The sequence below is a fragment of the Ziziphus jujuba genome, chromosome 4 (assembly GCF_031755915.1).
Source record: "Ziziphus jujuba cultivar Dongzao chromosome 4, ASM3175591v1".
In the NCBI taxonomy this organism is placed as follows: Eukaryota; Viridiplantae; Streptophyta; class Magnoliopsida; order Rosales; family Rhamnaceae; genus Ziziphus; species Ziziphus jujuba.
The window spans coordinates 32,380,666-32,408,562 of NC_083382.1; the positions used below are offsets into that span (position 1 = coordinate 32,380,666).

The 27,897-nt window shown below is 36.1% G+C and overlaps 4 protein-coding genes across 10 annotated transcripts; all 4 read right to left on the reverse strand.

Annotated features, from left to right (window-relative positions):
* Positions 1 to 482: 482 nt before the first annotated feature.
* On the reverse strand, positions 483 to 10,004 carry LOC107415154 (uncharacterized). 3 transcript variants are annotated; one of them, XM_048471960.2, is made up of 19 exons: positions 9,680 to 10,004; positions 8,500 to 8,867; positions 8,090 to 8,338; positions 7,655 to 7,845; positions 7,407 to 7,578; positions 6,567 to 6,704; positions 6,326 to 6,491; positions 5,676 to 5,821; positions 5,132 to 5,308; positions 4,792 to 4,902; positions 4,520 to 4,639; positions 4,261 to 4,417; positions 3,968 to 4,131; positions 3,735 to 3,821; positions 3,046 to 3,374; positions 2,513 to 2,576; positions 2,079 to 2,218; positions 1,651 to 1,891; positions 483 to 1,227 (listed from the first exon to the last, which is right to left on the reverse strand). In XM_048471960.2, exons 2-19 carry the CDS (start codon positions 8,794 to 8,796, stop codon positions 895 to 897), a joined length of 3,282 nt encoding a protein of 1,093 aa, XP_048327917.2. In that variant the 5' UTR covers positions 8,797 to 8,867; positions 9,680 to 10,004; the 3' UTR covers positions 483 to 894. The 3 variants fall into 3 exon arrangements, with proteins under 3 accessions (XP_048327917.2, XP_048327916.2, XP_048327918.2); XM_048471959.2 differs by having other exon boundaries at positions 1,651 to 1,915; positions 9,680 to 10,003; XM_048471961.2 differs by lacking the exon at positions 9,680 to 10,004 and having other exon boundaries at positions 1,651 to 1,915; positions 8,495 to 8,633.
* A 1,629-nt stretch (positions 10,005 to 11,633) lies between these two features.
* Positions 11,634 to 14,700, reverse strand: LOC107415138 (probable carboxylesterase 11). Its single transcript, XM_016023418.4, has 2 exons — positions 13,285 to 14,700; positions 11,634 to 12,566 (listed from the first exon to the last, which is right to left on the reverse strand). The coding sequence occupies exons 1-2, from the start codon at positions 14,214 to 14,216 to the stop codon at positions 12,029 to 12,031; spliced, it is 1,470 nt and encodes a 489-aa protein (XP_015878904.3). The 5' UTR covers positions 14,217 to 14,700; the 3' UTR covers positions 11,634 to 12,028.
* Positions 14,701 to 16,085: 1,385 nt separating this feature from the next.
* On the reverse strand, positions 16,086 to 20,577 carry LOC107415137 (serine/threonine protein phosphatase 2A 57 kDa regulatory subunit B' theta isoform). Of its 2 annotated transcripts, none has more exons than XM_060816203.1 (4): positions 20,210 to 20,577; positions 18,034 to 19,526; positions 16,544 to 16,944; positions 16,086 to 16,457 (listed from the first exon to the last, which is right to left on the reverse strand). In XM_060816203.1, the coding sequence occupies exons 2-3, from the start codon at positions 19,256 to 19,258 to the stop codon at positions 16,589 to 16,591; spliced, it is 1,581 nt and encodes a 526-aa protein (XP_060672186.1). In that variant the 5' UTR covers positions 19,259 to 19,526; positions 20,210 to 20,577; the 3' UTR covers positions 16,086 to 16,457; positions 16,544 to 16,588. The 2 variants fall into 2 exon arrangements, with proteins under 2 accessions (XP_060672186.1, XP_060672187.1); XM_060816204.1 differs by lacking the exon at positions 20,210 to 20,577 and adding an exon at positions 19,664 to 20,100.
* A 1,785-nt stretch (positions 20,578 to 22,362) lies between these two features.
* Positions 22,363 to 27,634, reverse strand: LOC107415122 (AUGMIN subunit 6). Of its 4 annotated transcripts, none has more exons than XM_048472185.2 (14): positions 27,338 to 27,634; positions 27,144 to 27,200; positions 26,910 to 27,004; positions 26,276 to 26,426; positions 25,921 to 26,046; positions 25,646 to 25,802; positions 25,334 to 25,394; positions 24,916 to 25,237; positions 24,241 to 24,366; positions 23,803 to 23,964; positions 23,468 to 23,717; positions 23,052 to 23,316; positions 22,840 to 22,937; positions 22,363 to 22,582 (listed from the first exon to the last, which is right to left on the reverse strand). In XM_048472185.2, the coding sequence occupies exons 1-14, from the start codon at positions 27,551 to 27,553 to the stop codon at positions 22,542 to 22,544; spliced, it is 2,127 nt and encodes a 708-aa protein (XP_048328142.2). In that variant the 5' UTR covers positions 27,554 to 27,634; the 3' UTR covers positions 22,363 to 22,541. The 4 variants fall into 4 exon arrangements, with proteins under 4 accessions (XP_048328142.2, XP_048328141.2, XP_048328140.2 ...); XM_048472184.2 differs by having other exon boundaries at positions 22,840 to 23,316; positions 24,916 to 25,016; positions 25,113 to 25,237; positions 27,338 to 27,633; XM_048472183.2 differs by having other exon boundaries at positions 22,840 to 23,316; positions 23,806 to 23,964.
* Positions 27,635 to 27,897: the final 263 nt, after the last annotated feature.

Below are 27,897 nucleotides of genomic sequence, written 5' to 3' on the forward strand. Positions count from 1 at the left end.
GGTAGAATTGAATTCAGACCACTTGATCCATCAAGTGGGAGGAAGTATATAATCTTTTTTGGTGAAGAGGTGGAAGTATTTATTGCAGATTAGTCAATTGTGTTGGTCAAACTCTTAATGATGTTTTGTACTGGTTTGACTTTTTCATTTTGGTATTATATTATACAAATTTTTTTATAAATAAGTAAAAGAAATATCTTGAAATAAAAGATATATTTTCCTTTTCTACATCCAGAGGTAAGAACCTCCCATCGCTAGGATGATGATTCGTGAATTACCAAATCCATGTAATTTCATACATTGTCTAAATAATGCAGTGTATGCTTATTTTGTTATTCTACTCAAATATAACCAATCCTGAGGGATTTTGACAAGTGTAATACTTGTGAATTTGTGATTCACAACCTCCACCATGTATTTCGTCAAACAAAAGGGAATATAGGCGACAAATCAACCAGTAATATTTAAATCATGGCCAAAAATTCAAATCTTCAAAAACGACCTTTGTTTCTTTCTTAATATGAAATCCAAACAAAGGTCTATCTATTTTTGTTGCCAAAAAGGCTACCAAGAAATGCTTTGTAAACTCCCGTCAATATTATAAAACGGCTCTGCCACATGAAAATTAAAAATCTATAAAATAAAAAAATAAAAAAAAGGGACTTATCCCGTAAATGTACAGCAAATTGTTCATCTTCATATTACATATGTCACAGCCAAACGTGGTATTTTTGCTGTCTCTGTCAAATCCTATAAAGTTGATAGCAAAACTGCGTGGACATGAAGGTCCTTCCCGTGGAACATCCCAACTTTATCAGTCAAATCACATGAGAATGCTTTCGGCTAACAAAATAGGCCTGTCTGCCTACATTCTGTTTTTATAAGAATCTCACTTCAGTGTCTATGAGAATGCTTTCGGCTAACAAAATAGGCTTCTCCCCTTTCCATACTCCTTCTCTGTAAGATCCTCAAAGAGAAGGAAATGATGCCTATGGCAGCCATGACGTAGAACACTCTGTATGGTGCCTGGGCCAGACCAGACAGATAGGAGTAGTATCCAGCAATCAGGTAGATAAAGTTCAGCCTCACTTCCTGTATTGGTATGCCGGGGAAAGAAAACAAGAAGGAATTGAATTCGGGCTTCGAATTACAGATACCATGAAGGATCACACCAATGCAAAGAACTGAATCCAGAAACCATGGGAAATTCAGACCCACCCCTAATCTCTGCAATCACAAAGAACGTCCAACTATGAAAAGCCAGCTTGTTAATTGAATATATTGTGGTAGAAGAAATATAGTTTTTTTTTCTTTTACAGTGATAGGTTAGAGCATGAAGCATGTTATTTGCAAAGCAGATCAAGTTTTTCTCCATATTTTGACTGTATTGCAAAAATGAACGCTGGATTAGAGGAAATCAACGTTTCTTTTGTCCAAAGCAAATTAAGAGTTTGATTTAGATGGACTTTTATATGCAGATTCAATGTTGGAAACTTGAACAGACCAAGACAGTAGGAAACTAGCTAAAGTGATTTTAGGTTTGGGGATTAACATGGGCATTATTGCACTTGCACATTGCCTATATATACATATAAAATCTGAGAATACCAGAATGTCTGTTGTCTAAGGTAGTTAATGGTATTTTCATACCTGCAACCAAGCTGCCAGTGAAGGGACAAACATGAGCGCTGCAAGCAGATGCAAAATCAACAAGCCATGCCGATGATGGAATATCTCTAGTTGTGTTTCAGCGTAACTTTTTGAAGCATTAGGACTATTGGAACAGCTCTCTTTCTTCTGGTCGAATGTACAATCAAATAGGAATGTAGGTTGCTCAGACCCACCATTGCCGTCATTCTTATAATCAGAAACCTCCTTTTGTCGTGCATGGCTGCGAAATGAAGCCGTCAAAAAACTGTTACAAAAACATGAAGCAACTCTTAGCATTACCAGTAACACAACTGAAGGTAATGACACAAGAACCCTTCCACACCATCTACTAATCTACTCTTTAAGTTCGAAGAGTTGGGAAACCATCATAGTGAGATGAGAAAACAAATTTCAAACCCACAGCATACCTACAAAGTGCACTATGACAGCAGAAAGCATGAGAGAAGAGCAGTACAAATAGACCCAAAGCTGGATGAATCAAGCACCCCATGGTAATTGCAGCTAGTGCTGTAACAAGAGAAGGATTGGCTCTTAAAACCCTTACCACCTGTTTTATGAATGAATCAAAGAGAGGTGAACAAGTAATCATGTCAAACTTTGCCAAGAAAATAGAGAAAATTAAAAGGAAACAAAATCAGTAGTAGATACATAGATTTTGAGATTCCAATTTGTAATTTGTAATTTTTGCATATTTTACTACTACACTTTCCATTGTATAGGCATCGGAAATGCAAATATCATAGGTAGGAAATATTAGTCACACAGAGGAGCCAATGTTCTCAACCAAAAATCTAATTACTTATTAGCTATTTGTCGCACATGCACTGCAATAAAAGTCTACCTTAAAAGAAGAGAAGCCGGATGATAGGTTAGTAAACCATATATTTCCTTCCAACCAATGCCACCTGTATTAAATCCAAAACATTCAGCATATTAGCTGCAAAGAAAAAAAAAAAAAAAAAAAAAAAAAAAAAAGGGTAAAATGACTGCTGCACTGCAATATATTGTTTATAAGCCAGATTCCTAGAAATGATTTGAGAGTAAATTTCATATTCATGATCTGGAAGAACGTTGGACAAAAATCTGGACAACATTTTGAAATGCTTGTGTATAACTATTTTAGTTTTTCTTTATTTCTTTTTTTTCCTCAATCTATTTTCGTTATTCACTAATAAATGAATCTCCACCTCTCTGACTCTTCTAGATAAATCCATAACATTAACTTCAACTAGCAAAGCAGTATCGAGAAACCATTTTGGATGTTAATATGTTATTCATTAGTTATTGGTTTGAAAACATCCACTTTTTATTGACAAACACACTGTTCCAAAGACTGGTTCTCATGTATAAAATAGTGGTAAAGAACCAACTAACCTTGTCTTGATAAAAATGTGCACAACAGCAGTCACATAGAAGACCAGTTGGGATATCAATATCAGAATTATTACAAGCCCGTTTGCAAGTAAATAACAAATCATTGAGATAATGGTGAAGCTAGCAAATGAAGGAAATGGTTGAGAAGTTAAAAAGGAAAGGAACAAGGAAAGAAAAATGGGTGCAATGGCCAGATAGAAAAATGGCAATGGCATTCTCAAATTTGATTCCACAGCTGTCAGCAATGAAGGTATGGGCAGATCAAGATCCCAGGCATGTGCTTGCTGCATCAGTGCAAAAAAGACAACAACAACAGCGAAACCAACTATCTGCATAAAGACGTGATTGATTTAGAATACCAAGCATTTTTAATAACAGATTAAAACTAAAAAGGAGCATATAAAATTAGACAAGGCAGTACCAAATTATATAAAAATACATGTTTATATATTAGATATGTTAACTGTTTCGTGTTATAACAGCTTGATATACGTGGTTGGGCCTACTTCCTGTTAATTATAGATTTTGGGATTGATGGCAACTCTAAACCCACACACAAGGAGTGTTATCTTAACAAGATATTAAAAATAACAAATTAGAAGCATATCACTTTTTTTAATCATAAAAATCTCAATAGGAAATGCTGAAAATACAGAAAATGCATCAGAATCAGGACTATTGAAACTTACCTGTGAATTATACACAAGCAAAAATCTACTGGTGAATGTAGTGAAAGAAACTGCAACATTAGTTTTATAAGAACAGTGTGGATCTGCCTGCAAAAAGAACAGAGACATGAAAAGAAAGAACAGAACATTTTTAAGTTAAGGCAGGATGAAACATTTAAAAAAAAACTATCCCCTTGTTCTGTTCCATGCTAACACCATGTTGTGTATTTAAAGAAAGTTATATTTGGTCTTACCAACAACAGAACAGTGGTCTTCTCAGAATCTCGATTAGAACTCCAAAGGGCTGGTGAGGAATCGACGATAATTATCTCACTCTGTAAATTTGGAAATATATGAAGACCTGATGTGTTATCCCAAGCAAATGCTACAGGAGGGAAACAGCGTAGCTTACAAAGCCCTATAAAAAGAAGAAAGTACTAGCTTAGCCTAAAGAACAAATAAAATATAACTGATATGATGCATACTACATATTTAACCACAAACAACAAAAAAAGTCATCCAACAACCAAAGTGAATGAATCATTACGACTATTTTCAACATCTCCAGCCTCTTCATCTGAAAGTACAGAACTTTTTATTCCGCAGCCTGCAGGCTTCAAAGACAAGGTAACTGGTAGAAGTCCTAAACTAATTTTAAATGATAAATTCAATGCAAGAGGATGGTCCTCCTTCAAAAACATTTCCTGCATAGCATTTAAATAAAACAGTCAAAAGCCAGCTAAGTGACAGTTTAAGCTTTTAATGTTTCAAAATTCCAAAAGTAAGCAGTTTGTTGAGAAAATAACCTTATTAGAATACGTAGACAGAAGCATCAACCAAGGAGAGATATCCAGTTCCCCTTCATCTGGATTGAAAAACTGTCCAACTGCCATTGAAGTTGCTGGTGGAGGTCTGCCTGAAATGCTCTGAGCACCAGATAGTCACCAATCACATATAACACCCAAAATTGGTTTAAAATATTACATTCAAAAAGAATAAATAAATAAAGTAATTAATATATGAGCTGAACCAAATGATGTTAGTAATAATCAACACCAATCATTTCAAGGCCTCCTACCGGACGAGGTGCAACTGAAATTGTCAGGAATCTGAAACCATGCATATCCTTAGGCCCCAACTGAAATATAGCGGATGGAGGAGCTTGCTCTGTCTGACTTCCTGGTTCAATCTGATTGGATATTAAAACAAGAGAACACAAATGGTATCAGCTCAACAAACATACTACTCCAGCCAATCTATTAACATCATGCCAAACATCCCACTCTACTACATAATTTAACCATACAAGAAACAAGAAATCCACCTGAAGTGGAGGAAGCACACGTAATACATAAACCAATGTGTCTGAAAACGTCAAATAACCTAATAAATAATTTCACAGCAAGAGCATATAGTACCTGTCTTGGTGCCGGTCCTGATGGAATATGAACCATCCTTGATGTCACCTCAAGAACCCTTTTACTAGTGGGCAACTCTGGTGGTGACTTCCCTTTTTCAGGCCACAGATGAAGTCTAACCCCATAACATGGAGCAAGGTTTGTCACAAAAACGAAGTGACTTTTTCCATTTGACCCCTGCAGATATCAAATATTACAGTTTGGGCACTACTTGGTTAGGAGATCCAGAAAATAAAAGTTAATCATCAGTGATATGAGCAAAATGGACAAATATGAAGTACGGAGAAAAAAGTTTAGATGGTAATTCCCAACACTTAAAAAGATTTTTGAGGATTGTAAATGATTTCACCTCTCAATAGATCAAGTTTGACCACAATCAAAAAACTTATATATTTATTTGCCATTTTTCTTGGAAGGAAAGATAATGAAAAGAAAAGGAGGGAGATAACAAAGATTACTCTAAATAATGAGGAACTAAAGCAACCAACTGACAATGACAATTAACAATTTCAAGATCGTAAATGGAAACATTGTTGAAGCTAACCAGTTTCTGTATGTCCAACCATCTTCTTCTACCATCCATCGCCAAAACAGAAACAGTGGTTGTCTTAATGTATAGGTCTCTGTCTAGACCATCTTCACTCCAATGAACATTGGTGGGACAAACGCTAGCAGCATGCAATAAGGATCCTGCAATAATTATAATACTAAAAAATAATGTATCTGCTATGAACCTGGCCTTGTCTAAAGGCAATATACAAGGAGACCAGAAGACATGACAAAAGCAGGGAGTTTTTATGAACTTCTATTAAACATAAGAGAGCCCATCTTGTGTTAGAGAAAAGATGTTCCACATGCAATTCATTTTATTTTCTGGGGAGCATAATAAAGCAATACAAAATATGAAAATATCGAAACAGAAAAACCAGAGGTTGTCCATTCACACCACAAATAAGGCATAATGTTAACTCATTATGGGTTCTCAACCCAGAGAACTACATCAATATCTTCCATCCCCATTTTGCTACTTCCAGATTTTATACCATTAAAACTAAATACAGAGATGACACCCAATTTCATCAGCAATCTGAAAGCTTTTATGCGAATAGAATGATTCCATAATTTTCAAAAATCTTACGAAAACATGAAGAATTTTCTATAAATAAAAAGACAAGAGTGATGATTGCAATATACCATCTGAATCTTTTATATCCTTCATGGAGGCATGGATTGACTGTTGAGACAAACTCTGTGGTATACTACTACGAAGCATTCTAGAGAATATTGCAACTCTTCTTGGAGTGTCAATAAATGGAAGACCTGTTCTTGAGTCTATCAAACTAAGGAGAGTGTGAGATACCTGGATAAGAATATACACATTCAGAATCATCTAAATCAGAATTGCATGTGGTTTCTTCAAGAAAGCTCCACTTACTTGTATAACTAGTTGGTTACACCATAAAATTGCCTGATGTTCCATTGACAACCACACATTTTTCATGCCTGTACTACTGATCATAAAACCATGGGTGGGAGGTACAATACCGTCAAGGGATTCCAACTTTGACCGTACCTGGAAATTAAAGGCGAGAGTAACATACACGGTCAGGTCAAATAGATATCAAAGTTTACAATTCATAAGAACCCTCCTGCTCACATGTAAGCTCATCTAGCAACTAGAAACTTAAAAAAAATTAATAAAAAAATAAAAAAACTTGCAGTTGCAGAACCAGAACTTAGCAGAAATAAGAGTTACCAATATTCGAACAATATACGAGAAATGGTAGTTACTAGGATCGGAACACAAAACCAAATAAACAAACTAAGCTCCAACACAGCATTAAGTTATCATCGATACCAGTAACTTAAGTTGAGAAGTAAGCATTCTATGTTATCAAGTCAAAACAAACACACATTGACCCTGACTCTCATCTTCAGTAATGCCTCTTATCAAAGGGATAACTGATAAGTTCTATGTGAAAAATAGGAACCAAGAACAAATTAAGAATATGTCCAGAATTATTTGATATACCACTTATAGATGTCCCGTGGATTCACTCTAAGAGAATTAGCACATAATTATGAATGCTCATAAATGTGAGGGAAATATTTATTGTCATGTAGATGCAACATGCAGAATAAATCTACAAATACTAAGAAAGAATATTAATTCTATGAAAAATAGACATATAAAGCACCCTTTTCAATTTAACCAAACAATATTGTAGATGCCAGTCCACCATACTGCGAAGCAAATATGCAAAGATATATTTACCTGATAATCATGATAACCACCAGAAATGGATATAACAACCACATGTGAAAGAACAGGATCAGATACATAATGTCCCGCATGAGTTCTCTGGACCTGATATCCCATTCTCCATTCATGATTTACACGTGCAAAGTAATGACCCAAAGAAGGCTGCAATGCCAGAGGAGGTGATCTGAATGAAATAGTAAAATCCCCATCATACACTAAATAATACATCTAACTTTGAAACATAAGGCCATGAAACTCACTGGTGTGGGCTTGAAAGGGTAAGAACAGTCTCAACTGCGGATTTCCTCAAATGAGGATGGATAATTGCAGCTCTAGCAACAAAACCACCCATAGAGTGACCAACCAATATGACACTTTTTGGCAAATGCCCAGAGGATGCAGCGCCTTCTCTTTCTCTAGCATCATAAGATTCTTTGTATTGATCCAATAACTGAAACCCAGATTACACAATTAGTGTTATTTTAATAAAATTGACAGTTAAAAATAAAAAATAAAAAAATAAAAAGAATAAGAATTTAAATAGGCATGTCTGTGTAAAGAAGATCATTTTATTAAGAACAAAAAAACTTTCTAAAATTGCAATTTCAAATAAATGTCAATAGAATAATACAATTTCAATAACCAGCATACAAAGACCTATTATATGAAAATAAGACAAAAGGTTAATGAAATACCCTGTGAATGGCATAAACAACATATTCTGTGTGCTCTTCTAGTATGCAACCATCCATAGCAGAATGTTCTCCTTCAAGATCCACAGCAAACCAATCAAGCCTGCTAGTATATTGGTTGGGAAATTGAAAGCCCACTACATCGGCATTTAGGCCTCCTTCCTCAGGTGTCAGGAAAGCTTCCTGATAAAACGTGCGCTCAAGTGGACCTCCTTGATATGCCCTATCAGATTCCGCAGCCAACGACCGCACCTGAAGAATCGAAATAAAGTTCAAAATACAGAGGGTAATCCAAACATATATTATTTAACATTTAGTATTGAAACACTAAAATTGCAAGACTAGACAATTCAATGGGAGATGAAATTTTTTCCAACAGAATTGATAGGGAAAATTAATAAAGAGGACCTTGCCTGTTTGTAGCTACCGCCATTGCCCGGAATAAAAAGAACCGGGACACCACTAAGCTTCTTAAGATGCTCCTTAAAATCAATCTTTTTCCACCCTTCATGGTACAAATATAACCCATACTTTGCAGATGATAAACCTTCTGGTGAGGAGATGGGTATATATGTGGGATACATGTAGGTCATGATACAACCACTGGATATGGGTTTTAGCAACCCATAAAATGCAGCAAGACCAATCCATAATGCCAATAAGACAACAGTTGCTATTCTAAATTTGGCTCTGAAACTGAGACCTTGCATTGTTCCACAAATTCTCCCTACTCCACTCCTACTTCAAGCTGCTTACTTTTTCCTCCACTAAAAATCCCATCCTTCATAAACAACAAATAAATAAAAATTGTTGAGAAATTGAGCTTGGATTGACGAAAGCAAACCCAGAGAATTAATAATTAGATACAATACGACCTAAATAGATAAAATGTTCAATCAGCTTATTTATTGACCACAAAAAAATTTATTAAAAACAAAAAAAAAAACACAATTTTCGATTTACACCAACCACCATGAGTAAAAAGGAAGGCATAATAATGCAAAAAATTTTGAATCCTTCTTTCTTTTTTTTTCAAGTGTCACTAATCAAATAAGCCATAATCATAGTAGAACAAAGTCAAGAGCATTTGAAGCGCAGTGCAAGTTGGATTTGTAAATCTAATATCTACTAATTCTTAGGGGGGGGAAGAAAAAAAAAACAAAAAAAGAGAGAGAGCGAACTAAAGAAGCAGAAGTAGCAGGAATCTAACACTTAAAAGGCAAAAACTCTAAACGACCAAAATACGTTCAAAGGAAAAGCAAGCTTAGAGCAAAGAGCCAGCTTATCAACCAAGCTTCCGAAAACCATAACCAAATGCAGAAATGCTAACTTTGAAAATCGAAAAATTGCACCATTTTGTAGCTCAGATCGTATATTCTTACAAATAACAAATAAGATCCATTTGTTTAGAAGCTTAAATTTTTTTTTGGGTTGTAAATTTTGAATATTTTGCTAGTTTAGCAATAATGATAATGGAAATAAGAGTGTTATAATTTTTAATGAAATAGATCTGAATTTAAATTTCGAAGTTCAGCGCCGAAGTAAGAAAGAAGCTGAAGAAGAAGAAGAAGTCACTGCTCCGACGAGCCTTACCGGATCGGAGTCGACGACAACGACTGAGAAAGAATTAGCCGATAAAGCAGATGAGAAAAGACAGTTTGCTAAATTCGCACACACCCAATCAAAAGACGAAGATTCGGATTCTGAGACTAACCCGGCAAAGTTCCGGACTTGTCAAAAATGAATGGAAAAAAAACACTACACACACCGGACTAACGGGTTTTGTTACGGGTCAAATCGGGTTAAAAATGCAAAGAAAGCCAGGGAAAGTTCCGGTACAGCGAGAGAGTAAAAGGTTTTTGATACTCCGGCAGGATTTTAGCGGACCAGATCCTTTTGATCATGGTAATTTGTCGAAAAATGAATAAACGGATGGATTCCATTGTGTATATACGTGGCGGTCGATTAGATGCTAACTTTTTTCACGCTTTTTCAGGTGCTTTTTTAAGAATATATATATATATATATTATATTATATTATTATGGGTTTTGTCAGAGTTAGAAAGTGGGTTTTCAATAAATGAACTACAAAAGCTTCAGGCTTTTACAAAGGCAATTAGCCAAATTTGTGTATTATTAATGATCATAATCTGTATTATTAATGATCATAATCTTGCTTTTGCCAATGCCCTGTTAGTATTTTGGAAGAGCCTCAAATTAATAATATCTGTTGTCTACACAAGGATACCAGAAAAAAATTAAATAAATAAATCAAACAAAAAGCATTTATTAGGCATTAATCTTCAATCATCGATTTTTTATTGGCTTATTAAAGCACGATCTAGTTTTATCACAGAAAATGATACTATACTTATTGATATTATTAACTATGTATAATATTCCAACAAACAAGGAAATTATTTAATTATATTATTAATAGATAGAAGATTATTTACATCACACTCAAATTGAAAGAGGACCAACTTTGGATCCATTATTTGGTGGAAGAGACGCCTGAAGATTGTTGGCTGTGTTCCAGAAAAGATCAATACATGAAAACACATGGCTTCAGCTTTTCTTCAGGCAGTCGTAAAAGCCCTACTAACATAACATGGCTTTCTTTTACAGCTGAATTACTCGCCCTGAAAAAAAAAAAAAAACAAAAGAGTCTATGGAGAAGAAGGATTAGACAAATGTTGCTCAACTTTCAAGTAAAGCTTTCAAAAAAGTTCAAAGATGATTCTAGGCCATCTTACAACAGAATCTTCCGGTTTCTTTCACATTCCAAAAGCAAAACCAAAAGATCCTTTCATGAAGCTGCCATGGCCTAAGAACACCACACGAACTTGCTCCCTCAAGGTGCTTCCAATATTGAGGCATATTAACCCAAAGTGGCTCGAATATGTTCATAGACAAGAAATAGAGCCCCTTCCCATTTCTTGTATCATCATTAACTGTGCTCGTCACCCATCTCTGACCGGAAATCGTCATTGCCGTTGTCATCGTCCTCGTCATCAGCTCCTTGTGGTTCCTCCATGCCATCTAAGGGGAGAAGAAACCAAGGATAAACTTTTTGCATAAAAGATACGATTTTCAGCCCCGAGACTTTCATACACGCAGGACTTGGACATAAATAGTGGTCTATGTTGAGACTTCCTAATGCACCTGAAGCCCCACAAAATAATATATATATATATATATATATATATAATGATGGACCGACCGTTGTTGTCTCAATAGAAGCAAAAACATAGTGAAGAACAAAAAGAACTAAGAAATCGTGAAAACACATGCCTTGTCTAGTAGGTTAATGTATAGCCCCCTCCGTATTTATGGAACTCACCGCTTGTCAACCTCCTAGAACTCTGTCCAAGCCTAGGCGGTCACTACATTCTATAATTTTACATTCCAAAGTCATTTTCATTCTGAATTATCCATTTGGACATCATCTACTATGGATTTTATCCAGTTGAGATTCTATTCAACACTTAGAGCATTATATTTAATCAATATGAGAGAGAGAGAGAGAGAGAGAGAGAGAAAGAGAGAGAGAGAGTTTCAATGAATCGAACTCTATTCATGAGAACTAGTACATTGTATTACACAAGAAAAAATGGAAAACATCCGGATTTACTTCGACAGGGAGGTAAAAGTGTCCCGTAGGCTCATCTAAATCCTAAACTCAAGACAGGTTCTCTATCTTACAAAAAGAACAGAACATGACAAGCAACCAGCAAAGAGCCAAAGGAGGTAGAAACTACCCAACTAATAGATATATATATATATATATATATATATATATATATATATATATATATATATATATATATATTTTATAAATCCCAGGTAATGGCAGCAAACCAGAGCTCTTTTGCTAATCACAGGTACATACAGGTCAATGATTGTCTTGCGGCAACGTCATTTGGATCATTTATCCCCTACCTAATATGAGAACTCATGACCTCGAAGTGAAATGTATTTCTTGACCCAGATGGCAATGTCTTCTGCACAGGCCTGTGCCTGAGGGGTCTTAAGAAGCATGTCAAGCGTCGCAAATTCATGGACTGCATCCTTATATTCCAGAACTGGTGCGTCAACACTCACCTTTCGAAGCTCCTCTGAGTATGCAATGGCCCGATCTCTCATCCAATCATGTTCGGCCACCACTGTAAGGGTTGGGGGCATGAGCTTCAAAGGTAGTCCCCTGCCTGGAATAAGGGGGTTGGCAGCAGGGTGATCCAGGCTAAATTCTGCCTCTGGTAGAAATAATTTCCATGCAAGTATGCACATCGCCTTGTCATAGAAATAGGAGTTTGCAAGCTTTATCTCAGAATGTGTGGGGACGCTCCCAATGAAGAATGGATACATGAGAACCTGTGCAACCACTTTCACAGGGTCCAGACGCTTGCCTGCTTCCACAGCTTTCCGTGCCACATAGTCTGCAATGTTAGCACCACAGCTCACCCCAAGAAGAACGCATCTGTTTCAGATAGAGACAATTTAGAGTTTAGGCAGATGTAGCCTTCATGTATAATTGTAGTTTTTACAGAAGTATAACCAACAAAACATAAGAAATTGAACCAAGTACTTATACATTAATCCTCTAAAGGGAAGACCATCAAGAAGAATCTTAATTAAATATATGAAAGCTTGCTTCAGGATTTGAAACCGAGCAGAATAGAATCTGTTGCAACAAAACTAGAATCTGTTGCAACAAACTAAACATATATTTCTAGATGCAAGGGTTGAATTCACCGCATTAAATCTTGATTCCATCTAACCCGTAATAGAAGTATAGTTCCATCACAAGTGACTGCATAACTTATGAATTTTTGAGAACCAGGTATGAGCAATAATATGTAGTTCTAAGCAATGGCAATTACATGATCAAGTAACTTAATGTTCTAATTCTTTGCTTGTTAAGGAAACCTGCATTTACTTTTTACATCCTATCCTTCTATGGTCAATGCAGTTAATGGACAAATGGAAAAATAGCTCCCGATACTGTGCCAAGCACCAGAAATGCAGATCAGAAATACACTCACCATTATAACAACCAACAATCCAAAAATTGAATTAAAAAGTACTCATCAACATATTTCAGAAAGCATTAGAGATTCAATTTCGTCAATTGCAACAAGAATTCTAAGAATATAGAAAAACGAAAATAACAAAAATGTGAGAAAATTAGTAATGACCTTGAGGGATCACCATGGGCAGCTAACCAGGGCTCAACCATAGACGCTCCAAATGTGTCAACAATACGCCGATGAGCATCTGCCTTCTTGAACTCCGTACCACCACCAGCACCACCACCACTGCTTCGTACAATCCCCATCGACTTGCTACATTCAGCCAAATTCGCCTGCTTTCCCAGCCAATTCAACACCTTCAACCCGTCGTCGAACGCCGCCGGGTACCGATTTTCCGGTGCAAGCCTGTACCCGATTGCCAATACAATGACGTCGCACAGTTTGGCGATCCGCCGGCAAAAGAAATCGTTGGCCACCGAGTCATTGCTCCCACTGACCCAACCCCCACCGTGAAACTGCAAAATCACCGGCAATTTTCGACAAATCTCATTCGACGGCGAGTACCCTCTGTACACCCCACCACCACCGCCGCCGCCGGCGGCGGTCGACATCAAATTCAAACTCTCGACGTCATTGCTACAGCCATAGCTGTTCCTCCGAAGCTCCGTTTTGGAATCCCCCAATGCGGGAACTCCAGAATTGCCATAGCTATTGCGCCGAGAAGGCAAATGCGGCGGCGGATGACCACCACCATGACTCTGGCTGGCCGAATTGGTTTGATCAAGATCGGATCTTTTATAGGTATCCCTAACCCTAGACCTCTGAGAGGAGGACTTGGAATCGGAGTCGGGCGGGTTGAGTGCGGACTCGGGAAGAAATATCCGAATGGATAAGGATGTAAACGGATCGATGTGGATATCCTTAGTGGCAACGCCGTCCTCGAAAAGAGGGTTCGCGGCGGCGATGGTTTCCTCGGGCCGAGACGTAACTCCAAACGGGTTGGATTCGTCGGGCTGGGTTTGGATCCGATTTTGCAAACGGTGCTTCAAAAGGAACTTGAAGAACACGCTATAGAGCTTCACAGCTACGCTCGGCATTTCTCTCTCTCTCTCTCTCTCTCTCTCTCTCTCTAACTTCTTTGTTCGCAGACACCGCCGGAAAAGCCAAAATGAACCACCCCCCACCCCCCCCAAAAAAAGAAAAAAGAAAAAAGAAGAAAACCCAGTGGTTGTCTAAATTAGAATCAAATTCATGGCCGATTAGAAGTATTAAAATCCCAATTCAAATTTCGACTTTTTTCTTAACCCAGAAATGAATCACATCACATGGGATTAGGGTTTTGTGATTCAGATTTGCCGTCAAAATTGAATGCTTCAATGGCGACACACACAGAGACAGAGAGAGACAAAGCGTAGGTGCGTGACGGGCATACAAATTACAATACATGCAACACTTTACGCTGTTATTTTTGCATTTTTTTTTATTTATTTTTTTTAAAACTTCTCTTTGTTAGTATTTATTTTTAATTTTGTGGCTCTTCTCCATATTTATTTATTTTTTTAAAAATTTTGAATTTGGGTTTTCGGGACTGCGAGTCTGTCTGTCTGAGGATGTGGAATCTATTTGTGCCAGGTGTGAAATACAAAGGCCATAACATTAGCTACTATCCTCTGTTACGCATTTACTCTGTGACCAGGAAAATCTTTAAATCGAGTTGCACATATTCAAGTCAAAAAGTAGAAAGTCAGAAAAATTTTGATGATTACTTGGAGGATGCAAATAAAACTGGTAGCTCTGGAATATATTACCTAATTGCCAACATGTATGAGCTCATCTCTGCTTTGGAAAATGTTATTTTATAGCCCCAATAATTGTTGCCTTACCCTGTCATCAAAAATCCTTCTATTAGTTTTCCCAAAAACAAAAAAAAAGCCCCATCTACTACTACACCACAATGACAAATTTTTTAATTTTTATATCTTTTTTCTTTTTTTTTCATTTTTTGGTTTTCAATAGGCTTTGTGATTTTGAAACTGACCAGTAAAATTTTTAAATAGAGTAAAACATTGATAAGAAAAATATTTGCTTCAGAAAATTGAGACTTTTTTTCTTTCTCTAATCACAATTAGATAGTCATGGTTGAACTTGAATAATCAAATTACTTAATAGCAATCCATTTATTTTCACCCAATCGCTTTCAACTTGTATTTTATTTTTAATTCTTATCCTTTTTCCTTTCACATTTGGTCAATTCGGGGGTAAATAGATGAATAGAAAAGCATTGCCCATTAAAACTGGGCATAGCTCCATTGGGGCCCACGGGTAACACTTTCTTCTTCCATTGGTTTTGTTTTGTTGTTGTTTTTCTTTTCTTTTTTTAAAAAAAAATAAATAAATCTTCAATTGTTTTATAGTTTAAAAAAGCTAATTTAAATTATGTTTAGATTGACAGGTTCATCCTCATCAGCAATCTAATAATTTTAAATTTGTAAAACGCATCAATTTTTTAAAAAAAGCAATCCATCCTAAGGTTAGAAATATGATAACTTTGTCACAAAGAAAGAGTCATCGAGTGGACAAGAGCCCATCAAAACCTACCAACTTTTTTTCATGCCAATGTGGCAATGCTGTCTATTTCAAAAGGGGTGCTTCTGCTTCTGTGTTCATCTTGGAACTGGCATAATATAACATGGGGTAGGCTTGCTTGCCATTGAACCTGTCTGATTAAATCTCCCAAAAAATCTTGTTCTTGGTTTCATTACCATATTGTCCCCCTCCCTGAGTTGTGCTATTTGAGTTTCAGATATTTCATCCATGGTGTTCCATCTTTAGAAAGGAACCAGAGAATATAAGCACAGCAATGACTCAAGAAAGAATAACTTTGGCAACTGATACAACTTGGTCATGGAAAGTGTAGTTATACCATAAAGTTGGAAGCAGAAAGAACAAAAAAGCAATATAGGAGATATGCTAATCTCGCTCCACTGGAATTTTTTAATAGAGATCATTCACAAAAGCAATAAAGTTTGATGAAACATACAAGTAAATAAAAAGAGTGAGCCATACCCTCTATTAAAACCAAATTCAAAAATATGTAAGCACAATTTATGTCAAATTTTCAATTTTTTCTTTTTTTCTTTTTCCTTCTGTTACCTTTCGAACATTATGGCAAAAGAGCCAACTTTAATAATCAGATTTCCCAGTTGGTCGGCCATGCAGCATACCATTTGATCTTTTCCACTTCCACCCAATGAAATATATACAATCTAAGTACTTTGGCAAAGTGGGGCTGCTTTGAGTCTCTACAATGGCATCCTTGAACCCTTTCACTCCAACACCTGACAATCCAAAAGAAGATGAGTAAACGAAGGGAACTTGATAAGAACTGGCTTGATATCTCATATAACTTATAATTTCCACATACCAATTGTGATATTACAACTTCTGTAATAATACATGAGAATCTCCCCTAGCCTGAAGGCGTTCGAGTGGCTATTTTGGAGGAGACAAGCACTGGTTCATTACTTGCGGCTTTCTTTGCAGCAATCTCTTCCAAGCGTTTCCAAGTTGTTTCGCGTTTCAAATTCATTTCCTTTTCCTGTGCTTCATCTTCCTGAAACTTGAGCAAACACTCCTCAACAAGCTCAGGGTCGGTATCAGAGAATATCTTGCGGACATTTAATGTTAAGCTCTGTACAGCCTGGTTCCAGTGGTTTCTTGCATTTCTTTCCAATGCAGGGAAAATAATAGGCAGGATAACTTTGCGGTTCTGTTTGATAAGGTTCTCAATGTGATCATTGTTCCATAAGAACAAAGCTCGTTCTGCTACCTGCAAGTTTCAGAAATGGGTAGACTTATTATCCTAGATTTAATTTAATATTTTGATAATAATAAAACTTTAATAATATTGGGAGTTATGATACAAGTCACTGTACAAAAATAAAACAGCCAAAGGAAATGGTTAATAAGAGTGGATTGACCAACATCAGCAAAATTCAAAATTGAATGCCTTATTAAAGACTTCAAGGAATGAAAACAACTGCACTGAATTCGTAAAGGATCTACTTCAATAGTGGATGAGAGTATAATGGCATTGAAAGGTTTTCATAGCTTTCATCAGAGATGGAGAGAAGGATTTGATTAGGGCAAAAGAGATCTGGGTCTCTCTAACCACAACATTAAGTGAGAAGTAAATAATAAAATAAATAGTATTTGCATGTGGTAACTAATAAACTCATTAGTGTTTGATTAATTGAGAGACAGAGAAAGTGTTTGATTAGGTGAGAGACAGAGACAGAGAAAGTGTTTTACGTGACAGACACAGAGATGGTGTTTGATTAAGTAAGAGACAGAGACGGAGATAGAGATGCTATGTAAGACAATGCTGATGAAATTCTTATCCAGTTAAACCAAATATGTTTCCAAGGACCTTATCTTCATGATCCTATTACAGATTCCAACTTCTACACATAATTTCCCATCCATATGAGATATCAATTTTCCTTACCTTCTACAGTTTCCACGTTGACATCATAAAATGACTAATTGGAAAAAGGAAAACAATAGGATCTAAAAACAAGCCAAAAAGTGTTTTTCATTTACTCTTTGGTCTTCAATGACTAATTAAGTAACATAATAGACTTCAAAACAAAGGTTATAACAAAAGATAATTCAAATAAGCATCCTCAGACACATTTTTAAAATTTCATATGGTTTACGGTGCTCAGTGAAGACAACTTAAAAAAATTGATTTTGTCATGTTAGAGACTGGCAGACAATCAAAATTGAAACCAAATGTAGTTCAGGCTTCAAGGTTCATTATTTAGTTTTCACCAAGGAAGCAGGTCTTCAGTTCAGAAATAACCATTAAAAAGAAGAAGAAAGGAAACAAACAGAGGAAATTCATAAAATTACCTACCTGAAAATGTGAACTGCTCAAGCAGCGGCCAATTTGGCGAAACAATGGTACCATACAACGCTGGAACTCTGCAGGTTGAGTTGCTTCTAAAACTTCCTCTAGCTCACCTAAGAACATGACCTCCTTAGAACTGTTTGTAATAGGCCAATATTTTAGCAAACCCCGAATAATTGTATCAGCAAGTTTGCAGTCTTTCTCTACAAATTGTGTAATGCAGTAAGATAACTGCTGATGATACATAGGTATGCATTTTGGTTTATGAAGTGGAATTAGAGCTCGAACAAGGAAGAGTTTGTGTTCTTCTTTTAGAGGCAGAGCAAACCCATTAATTATACTTCCCAAAATCTCTAACAGCTCTGCTATTCCATTATGTTTCTCAGTCTCAAAGATAAAACGATAAAAGATGTTGTTTATTGCTTTCCTGATGAATGGTCGGTGCACCATAAATTTCCCATAGATGCGGTGCAGAACCGTTTTCAAGTAATCCCTCTCCCTGGGGTCTTCTGAATCAAAAAGATCTAACAATCTGAGAACAAAAGAGTGATCGACGTACCTCTTAGCCAACTTTGCATCTGTCTCTGGGGATGCTACAAACCTCAAAAAGAATTCATACACAATTTGCAAGTGTTGCCATGCAGGGTCCATTGATGGCTCCTCCTCTTCCAAATCAAAGGCTTCCAAAATCTTGTTTTCACGTGGTGGAGAAGTGAGTGTTCTGAACAAATTTATGGATACCATTTTTATGATTTCTTGCATGACTGCTTCTGGGAATTTCCCATTAGCAGAAGCAACATAGTCCACAAGCTCCGTCAATGTCTGTCGTTTGATTTCCTTTTCTTTGAGGTGCTTTGTTGGGTCAGTGAAGTCGAATACAACACAACACATGTTCAGCTTTTTAATAAATAAGTTTTGCTTCTCAGAATTTGGAACATCTCTGAAATTAGGCAATGCCTCATACGACAAAACCAAAGAATTGCCACCATTAAGCTTCACATTCCCAGCTTGGTTAAGCTTATTACCATGATTTACCCCTAAATTTGAAGTAGAATTAAGACCTGGTAGAGATGTATTGCCCAAGTTTGCATATCTGTTACTTGACAATTCACCGCTTCTTGAATTGTTGTAAGGATTTGATGAGGAGGTAGAGGTTCCCCCTCCTTCACGACTTTCAGCCGACTTAGAGGGCTTCCGTGGGAGCTTGTTAAGTATCTGTTTGATCATAACTTAAATGACAATGAAAGATCCTCCTCAAGGACTTGATAATCCAATGCTAATCAAACTCCTCTAGACCAAATAAAGCATCAATGCTGATGGAAAGACACAATTTCAGTCGAAACAGAAAAACGCAGATGCATTAAACCAAATTCATGCCAACACGGCTATTCAATGAAGCCAGAATCCACCTCTCATAATGCCTCGACGAAGGCCATCTTTACCAATTACCATCTTAAAAAAAAAAGTTGCAACTTTGCAATTCAAGAGGGAAAATCTGAAAAACATCAACCGAGAATACGAGGTCATTCCAAACTCAAACATGTAGAAACAAAATATCATAATTTCTAACAAATTAATAACACAAGCTGGTAGCTTGCTTCTTTTCTCTGTAAAGGTAATAGTATATTTTACCTTTTTCAGTCCACAAAATTCCGATATTATTGACTTGAGAAAAAGAATTCCAAAATCAAAAGAGAAAACCCAGATGCACAGAAGCATTATAAATCAAAGGAGACCAACAATTTTGCAAATATGGACTATAAGATTAGGCTGTAGAAACTTTTGACTTCTATTCATCCAATCGAAAAAGGGGCGGGCATAACGAATGTTCACACACCCTCTCTTTCTCTCTCAGTTCCTCTATACTTTCTTCTGCTACGACAAGATTGACAAGCTACGGAACCGGATCAAAGGAAAATAAGATCTGGGTGCGATCTAAAAAGCCCAGATAGCATTCTACAGCCAGACTAACATGCAAAAGAAAATATCACAAAGACCCCAAAAAAACGAAAACATCGTACAACATCAAGTTTAACATTTTTGGAAAAAGGACATACGATAAGAGAGATTCTTCTTCAAAACATGCAATGAAGGAGATTAAGGAGCCAAAAAAAAAAAAAAAAAAAAAAAAGATAAGAAATTTAAAGGAAATACAGAAACTTCGATAGATATACTTACCAAAAACAAAAAGCTGAGCTACTCCTTCTATAGATTGAAATCCACTGAAGAAAAAGTTCAAAAAAAAAAAAAAAAGGAAAAAGAAAAGTTGGGTCTTCGAAAGAATAGCAATCTTTCTGGGCTGCTCAAGTTGATGTTTTTGTTGTTGATGATGATGATGATGGTGGTTTTGTATGTTTTTGTTAGCTTACGGAAAAAAATAATAATAATAATAATTAATAATTAATAATTTTTATTGTTATATAAAACCATCTTCTTTCTTCTTTCTTCTTTCTTAGCTTTCCTTTTTTAACTTTCTTTAATACAATTTTTTAATTTTTCCAGCCTCAAAATACTGCTCCAAAATTTTTCGATAAAAAAATAAAGGCTTCCATACATGATCCATCGTCTATATGAAGAGAGAGAGAGAGAGAGAAGAGCCAATTTGACCAAAGTAACCTTCGAAGTTTTAACCTGCTTCAGCAAACCAGCCTGTACTTATCCACTTCATACGTGAAAAGATAAATCCTAAAATGGTAATTGTCTGGTATATCCACGAGCCAGTTGAAGGAGCGTGGCAATCCTCATAGAAGATGTTCGCCTTCGCTGTAATTTTGGCCCAAAGAGTACAAAGTCCAAAACCTCTTTAGGCATTACTTTTCTGGATGAGTATCAAACTCGCTTTAAAACGCGTGGGGTGTAGGCTTAAAGTTCTTTTCTTTTTTTTTTTTTTTTAGATATATGGCAAGTTGCTAACATAATTACAGTTTGGAATTCTAATTATAATTGCTTATTGTTAAAGTAGTTGTCTTATTAAATAAAGAAAGGAATTTTAAAAAATATATATATAAGAAAATCATTGAATGAAAAATGAGATAAAAACTAAGATTGAAAATGTCATATCCAATAATTTGTCAACACATTCGCCAATAGATAATCTGGCTGACGTGGGTACTTCCAAAGTTTTGTTATGGAAAAAGGATAAGAGGAGAAAAAAAAAAAATTGTTATCACAAAAGAATAAATATATATATACTAAATTTAGTGATTTAATTAAAATAAATAAATTATGATGGTTAAATCATAAAACTTAGTCAAACCATGTGTACCAGAAGTTTTAGGTAAGGATGACTAAGCAAAACCCAAGATCAATTTTACCTAGAAAATATTCCTTCTTTTTTTTTTTTTTCTTTATTTCTTCCAGCAAATTGAGAAATTATGCATTTTAGATTTGGGAGGAGAGGGGGGGAACGAACGAATGGTGAAGGGAATAAGTTTGTTGGGTTCTTGAGAGCAAAGGGAAAAAATAGTACAGCAATCATCATTGGCACCCAAAAAAAAAGCCTAAACAGTAAAAAGGACATCATAATGCAAGCCAAGAGTTTACATATATATGTTTGCAAAGTTTGGTGGTTTATCAAAATCAAATCATGAACACTGCCTCAAACTCCGGATTCGATTTTCCATATTTATTCGCCCAAAAATAAAAATAAAATAAAATCGTGGTCAAAATCCAAACCCTACGATGGGTCAAAAGATAAAGTCAATCCCTTATATTCTGAAGAATTTGACAACCAAATTGCACTTTATTTCTTTTTTTTTCTTTTTTTTTGGGATAAATAAATTACTCTCTACTTGGTCAGAGTAGATGGATTCCTTTTGATCCAACTCATTTTGTAAGCTTTTTATTACCTTAAAAAAAACAATGCATTTTTTAAGCCTTTGGGAAAGACCAAGTTATTTAGGAAAAATAATCATTTTTGCTTTATCAAATTTTGCAGAATTCAATAGGACTGCCACTTCATTTACACGCAAAGCAACAATGCTTTGATGTAATTCAACCCTGACATGTTTTCTCTTTATTTTGTTGATTTGATATACCAACTCTTGGTTCTTTCTGTAATGGCACGTGTCCTTTTAGTTCATAAAACCCTCAAAGTAAAAAACAAAGAATAATTCAGTTGTTTACCGAAAAACGATCCACAAAAGTTATAAACGAAAACAAGGGCAAATTACATAGTGAGGATGGTTAATAGAAGAAGAAGAAGCACCATGCAATAATTACATCGTTCATAGTTAGTCTATTTAGCTAGTCAAGATTTAACAACCTTTAGTTTTATATTTTTGCATCATGAAATTAAATTGCCTGATATAACCAAAAATAAAAAAAATATATTGAAGAAAATGAATATAATAAATACCATATACGTAACATGATTTGTTTTCTTTTTGGGGGTAGGGTGGAGGGGAATTCTTTCTGAGTCCCCTAAAGTCGGTCCTGGGCATCTGTCAACCATATACAATGTAAAATACATCAAAATGTAAACAAATGACAAGGTTGCTCGTACTCTAATTCAATGATCCATCAAGGCCGTTTCAGTCTCCGATAGTGGAGCTGCAAAACAATTGGAAAAAAGAAAACTTTAAAAACGATAGTCATTGGGAGACAAATATGAAAGCTAGCTCAATACGCAATATGCTATTGCAAAAACTAGCACAAGTCCCCAAATGATGTGCATCTGGACAGTGATATGAACCTACTGGCTAACCCTGGGAAGCTTGTTAACCAAAAGCATTCAATAACAAAATTAACTCATCTAGGCATAAATCACCTAATATAGCTGAAATAGTTTGTAGGCTAAAGCAACATACCAAGCAAGTCCTCATACGAATCTGCTAACAGCGAGGAGTCCATTAGCAAAGGAGGTGAAAAAACCTGATCCTGAGTTTCGTCAATGTCATAAAGCGACCTTTGTGCATCAAAAGAAAAACCATTTGAACCATCAACAGAAAGAAACCCATTTACTTGGTCATAGTCATTTAGTGAATCCAAACCATTCAATACGTCAGCTAATTCACCATACTTGCTCTCCACGTGAGCATCAGAAGCACGGCTTTCAAGCAAGGAAGAATCTGTCTGAGAAGCAAACAACCTTTTACTCCTTATTGAATTCCCTTTAGTTTCAGGGCTAAGACGAGAAAAACCAGATGCTGAAAGAGGTAAGAAGAAGTGCTCAGAGCTTTCATCGGAACGACTTTCTCTTGATGATTCTGAATTGAAGGATTGTGTTGACAGAGCAGCTTCTCTAACAGATCTTTTTAAATTCAGGACAAATGAATTGTCACTATCTGGAAAAGATGAAACAAAAAAAATTAAAAATTTCCCAAACATAACCGTTATAACATCAAGTATTTCCTACAGAAAAATGAATCATTTTTTAGCAAGTCATCAATCTTATGAACATAAGTAAAGGTGAGGAGCAAGGCAGAAGCAGAAAACCTTGTGATAGACTATCTATGTGATTATTTGACAAAGGTTGCTCCAAAGATTTCCTCTCAGACAGATTTTCTGCTTGGTTAGTCTGAGGAGCTGAAGAGTAACGCTTCTGAACATTTCCACCTTTTCCAGAAGAATTAGGTGTCAAAGTAAATAATTGCGGGAGCTTTAAAGTAGGACTCACTGACACCTTGTCAAGCTGAACAGTAGACATCTTTGAAGTCACCTCAGCCATGTCATCAGTACTATTCTCCTGCATAATTCCCGAAGAAAACAAAAAGTTATAGCACTTTTGCAATGCAACTAATAGTTTAGCATGAAATAACAGAGTAAATTACCACTGTTCGTCCGCTGCTATGTGCTTCGATAGGTGATGTTGAACGGCCAGGACGGCTGGCCATTGGAGGCATATTGGAGGATATACTATTAACTTTCTCTGTACAATCTGATATCGACTTCTGTATGGCCGGAGCAACCTCCTTCAGTTGGTTAATGAGCACCTACACAAGTATACAACAGTCTTACAACTTGTGAGACATCACTGCTCCAATAATATCATTAAGGTAAGAAAAATGAAGGTCATCATGACATAGAGAAGAATAGCATGAAAAAATACACACACACACACACACACACACACATATATATATATATATACAAATTTCCTATATGATCAAGCGGGGGAAAAGAAGAAGAAGAGCAAGAGATAGAGATATCCAACATCATGAAAACAGGAAAATTGAAACTGCTGAAAGTTGTGCAGACATAAACATTACCTGAAAGCTAGCTAAATGTTGCTGATGCTCAGTGAGAGTTGCAGCCAAAGATTCAGCATGCCCACTAGAACCACCATCATGACCACTTCGTAAAATTTCTGGACCTTCTCCATCATTAGCTTTTGCCTTAAAAAGACCATTTCATGATACCACTTGACCATGTTAGAACTACCAAGCAAAATCCAGTATACCACGAAAAGTAGAACTACGAAAATGAAAGCTTCCTAAGTATGTCTTGCATAGTTATTATTTCAAAATTAAAAACACCCATTTAGAAAACACACACAAAAAAATAAGGACACCAGCAATAGAAACAAATTTCTATATACAAGCAATGGACGTTGATTTCCATCTAAGTCCAACATTGGAAATTCAGATCATTATATTCTTTACTTCCAAGAACAAATACATGAGAGAATAATTTAGATTTATTAGTGTTGTTCACAGACTGAGTTCCCAGGTATTTATTATAAGTCTGCAAATCACAAACCTAAAGCTGCCAAGGCACAATTTTATATTTATTCTAAGAGGAAAATGAGACAAAATGCAATTTTATATTCTTCTACCATATCTTAATTATTAAAACAAAGCCACATGACAATAAAGAGAACATACAGCAATGATAAAACAGTTGTAGTAAATAGTTTGAATTAAAACTATAATAAAACAACATACCAAATGAAGCGACTGTTTATGAATACGTTGTAAAGCATGAGTCCATCGCCTGATAATTTCAGCTACATCAACAGTTGGGTGGACCCTTCCACTTCTTTCATCTGCTCTAGAAAGTGTTTCATCATTTACTTGTGAAAGGGATAAGTCTAAATTGGTCTTCATCTTTTCCTTATTAACATTCACATATGATCCATCACCTTGCTCTTTGTCATCCAGATGTGATGAAGTTAGGCCACCAGACTGGACAGATAAGACATCTGCATAAGGAACCTGAGAACTTTGATCCATAGCAGCAAGCAAAGAAGATCCAGAGATGCGGTACCTAAAAACAAACATTATGATTAAGAGAGGTAATTCAACGCATAAGTTTGGCAACAAAAGTCATCATCAAATGGAACCAAGAAGTAATAATACTTACCTATGTTCCCGGTGAGCAATTAAGTCCTCAATGGGGCCAGAAGCAAGAACTTCATGTTGGCCTGTAGACAACAGTAGCATTAATTAAGGTTATGAAATGAAAAATGACAAGAGGGAAAACAAAAATACTAAAACTGATATAGATTATAATCCGTACTGATCATTCTCAACACGATTAAATGAGTCCAAAACTAAAATCTTAGCGTGTTTATAAGCACAAATATACCAGTCCACATTTGGTGTACAATTTATGAATGAAATTGCTTCAAGAGTTCAAAAAATAAAGGATAATTAAGTTGCCATAAGTACTTACTTTTACGGGACAATATAGACTCCCACAAACGAGTAGCTTTTGATACCAAATGAGAATTCTGACTCGAACTAGAAACAAGATCATCCCAATGTTCTCCTTCCAACTTCACTTTGTTTCTAAGATCATGCAGTTTTTCCAGCTCTTGCTGCAAATAAGCCTAAGAATCCATGTTTTCCAAAGAAAAATTGCAAGGGAAAAACTTCAATATATTTTGCTCCAGAAAGAAAGAGAGAAAAAAAATGAAGAAAGAATCTAACGAACATAAGCTCTCACACCTCTTCAGCACAAAGTCCACGAAACTCTGCAGTCATTTCATGAGCCAAATTTGACCACATAGCCTGCCGTTGCACTGCAGTTTCCGCATTCTTAAGAAACCTCCTTCTTTCAAGAGCTATTCTAGCCTGTTAGAAGATAATAGTATCAAATAACTGCTACTGAAGATCAAGCAACATGGTATCAAAATTTAAAACAGAAGATGGCAAAACAAAGTGAATATGTAACAAAGAGAAGGTAAGAAAGAAAAGCTAGACTAAACAGTGTATGATTTCCCAGTAATGATCAAGATATACAACATTTTTTCATAGCTTATGCAAGGATCAAAAGTTAAAACAACTGTACAATGAATACCACCTTGGTTACAGGAAGTAGTGTAGCTGCATGTGAAAAGGCCACATCTGTCAGTGATGCAGGAAGTGGGTTAGAAGCCACATCAGCTGCAAATGTCCGTCGATGAACCTCTCGCAAAGCATGCAGAGAAAGTTGCCACAGAAGTTCTACAAACCTGCAGTCAAACATTTAGAAATCATGAACCACAATTACCATCATAAAGACACAAATTCAAGGATCTATTCATCAACATGCAGATAGAGAAACATAAGCACGAACAACGGGTGAGACATTGGTGTTTCTACATAGGATAATTTCAACAAAATTTGGGCAAAAACTATCATTTCCAATATGAGCAACTGGCTGAATGGGGAACTGAAAGTTCTTAGTGCTTACATTTTTTAATTATATACCATATAAATTTTCCATGCACTGGTTTTGCACCTCATTCTCACTCAATACAAAAGCACTCACTCTTCTTGCTGACAATAAAATCTAGTGAAAGAAAACTCCACTCAAATGAGCCTAAGAAACTACTAAGATTAATCACAAACTACTCGAGCAATGAACACTATACGCGTGATCGTATTTCATCAACCAGAATCAATTCAAAAACTACAAACCAAAAAGAGAAAAAAAGTATCAGAACCAAACCAACCTCGGTCCACAGCACGTGGCAAGTGAAGAAACCCTCGAATTGCTTCTCGGAAGAGCCCCTTGTGATTCTAGCTCGCTGATAATCCCTTGCACGACCTAATAAAACAAATTTCACAGGTAATTTTCAACATTAAAAATTCCCAAAACAAAAACACTCGCTCTTTTCTACGGCCACAATCCAAATTCCAAAAACGCTGACGATTTAAAAAAATAATAATAAACAATGAAATAATACCTTTCGAAAATCCCGTGATTGGGCCGAATCGAAGATTGGCCAAACCTTATCGAAATCCTGTAAGATCCCGGGCAGACATTAGCGAAAGGAAATGGAGTAGATCAAAGTAAAATGGAGGTAAACAAAAAATAAAAAATGCGCAGCATCGGAAATAAGAATGTATGTATAGGTATAAATATAGAGAGAGATTGTACTTTGGCAGATTGAATTGGGCCTCTGAGGGAGGATAGGATGAAGTAGAGAAGCTGTTCACCCAATTTAGGGTTTGAGTGACGGAACAAACCGACTCTAGGTGTGCCGTTGGAGCCTCCGACTCCGATAATGGCCGGATCCAACCCTAAAAGCAAACAGTTAGTGTACATTGCACTCTCCAGCTCTATCTCTCTCTCCTTCTCTCTGTCCATCGTCATCACCACCTCCGCCCAAACCCCTCTCTCTCTCTCTCTCTCTCTCGCTTACTTGCTTCTCTCTGATTCCGGTTGGTTTTTTTTTATTTTTTTATTTTATTTTGTTTTCGCCGAAATGTTTTTTTAAATTAAGGTCCCTGAGGAAGTTTCTAATCATGAAACAGGCCTCAAATTGGAACAGAAATTCAAATGGGGTGGAAAGTTTAGAATATGGAAAAATTCGAGGACTTGAGAGTTTAATTTTCCCCTTTACTGGTTGCTTGTGGGGTCCATAGAAACGATAAAGGAATCACGTTTAAAGCCGATTTGAAGAATTTGAAAAGGTTAATATGAGGAAGGGGACGACG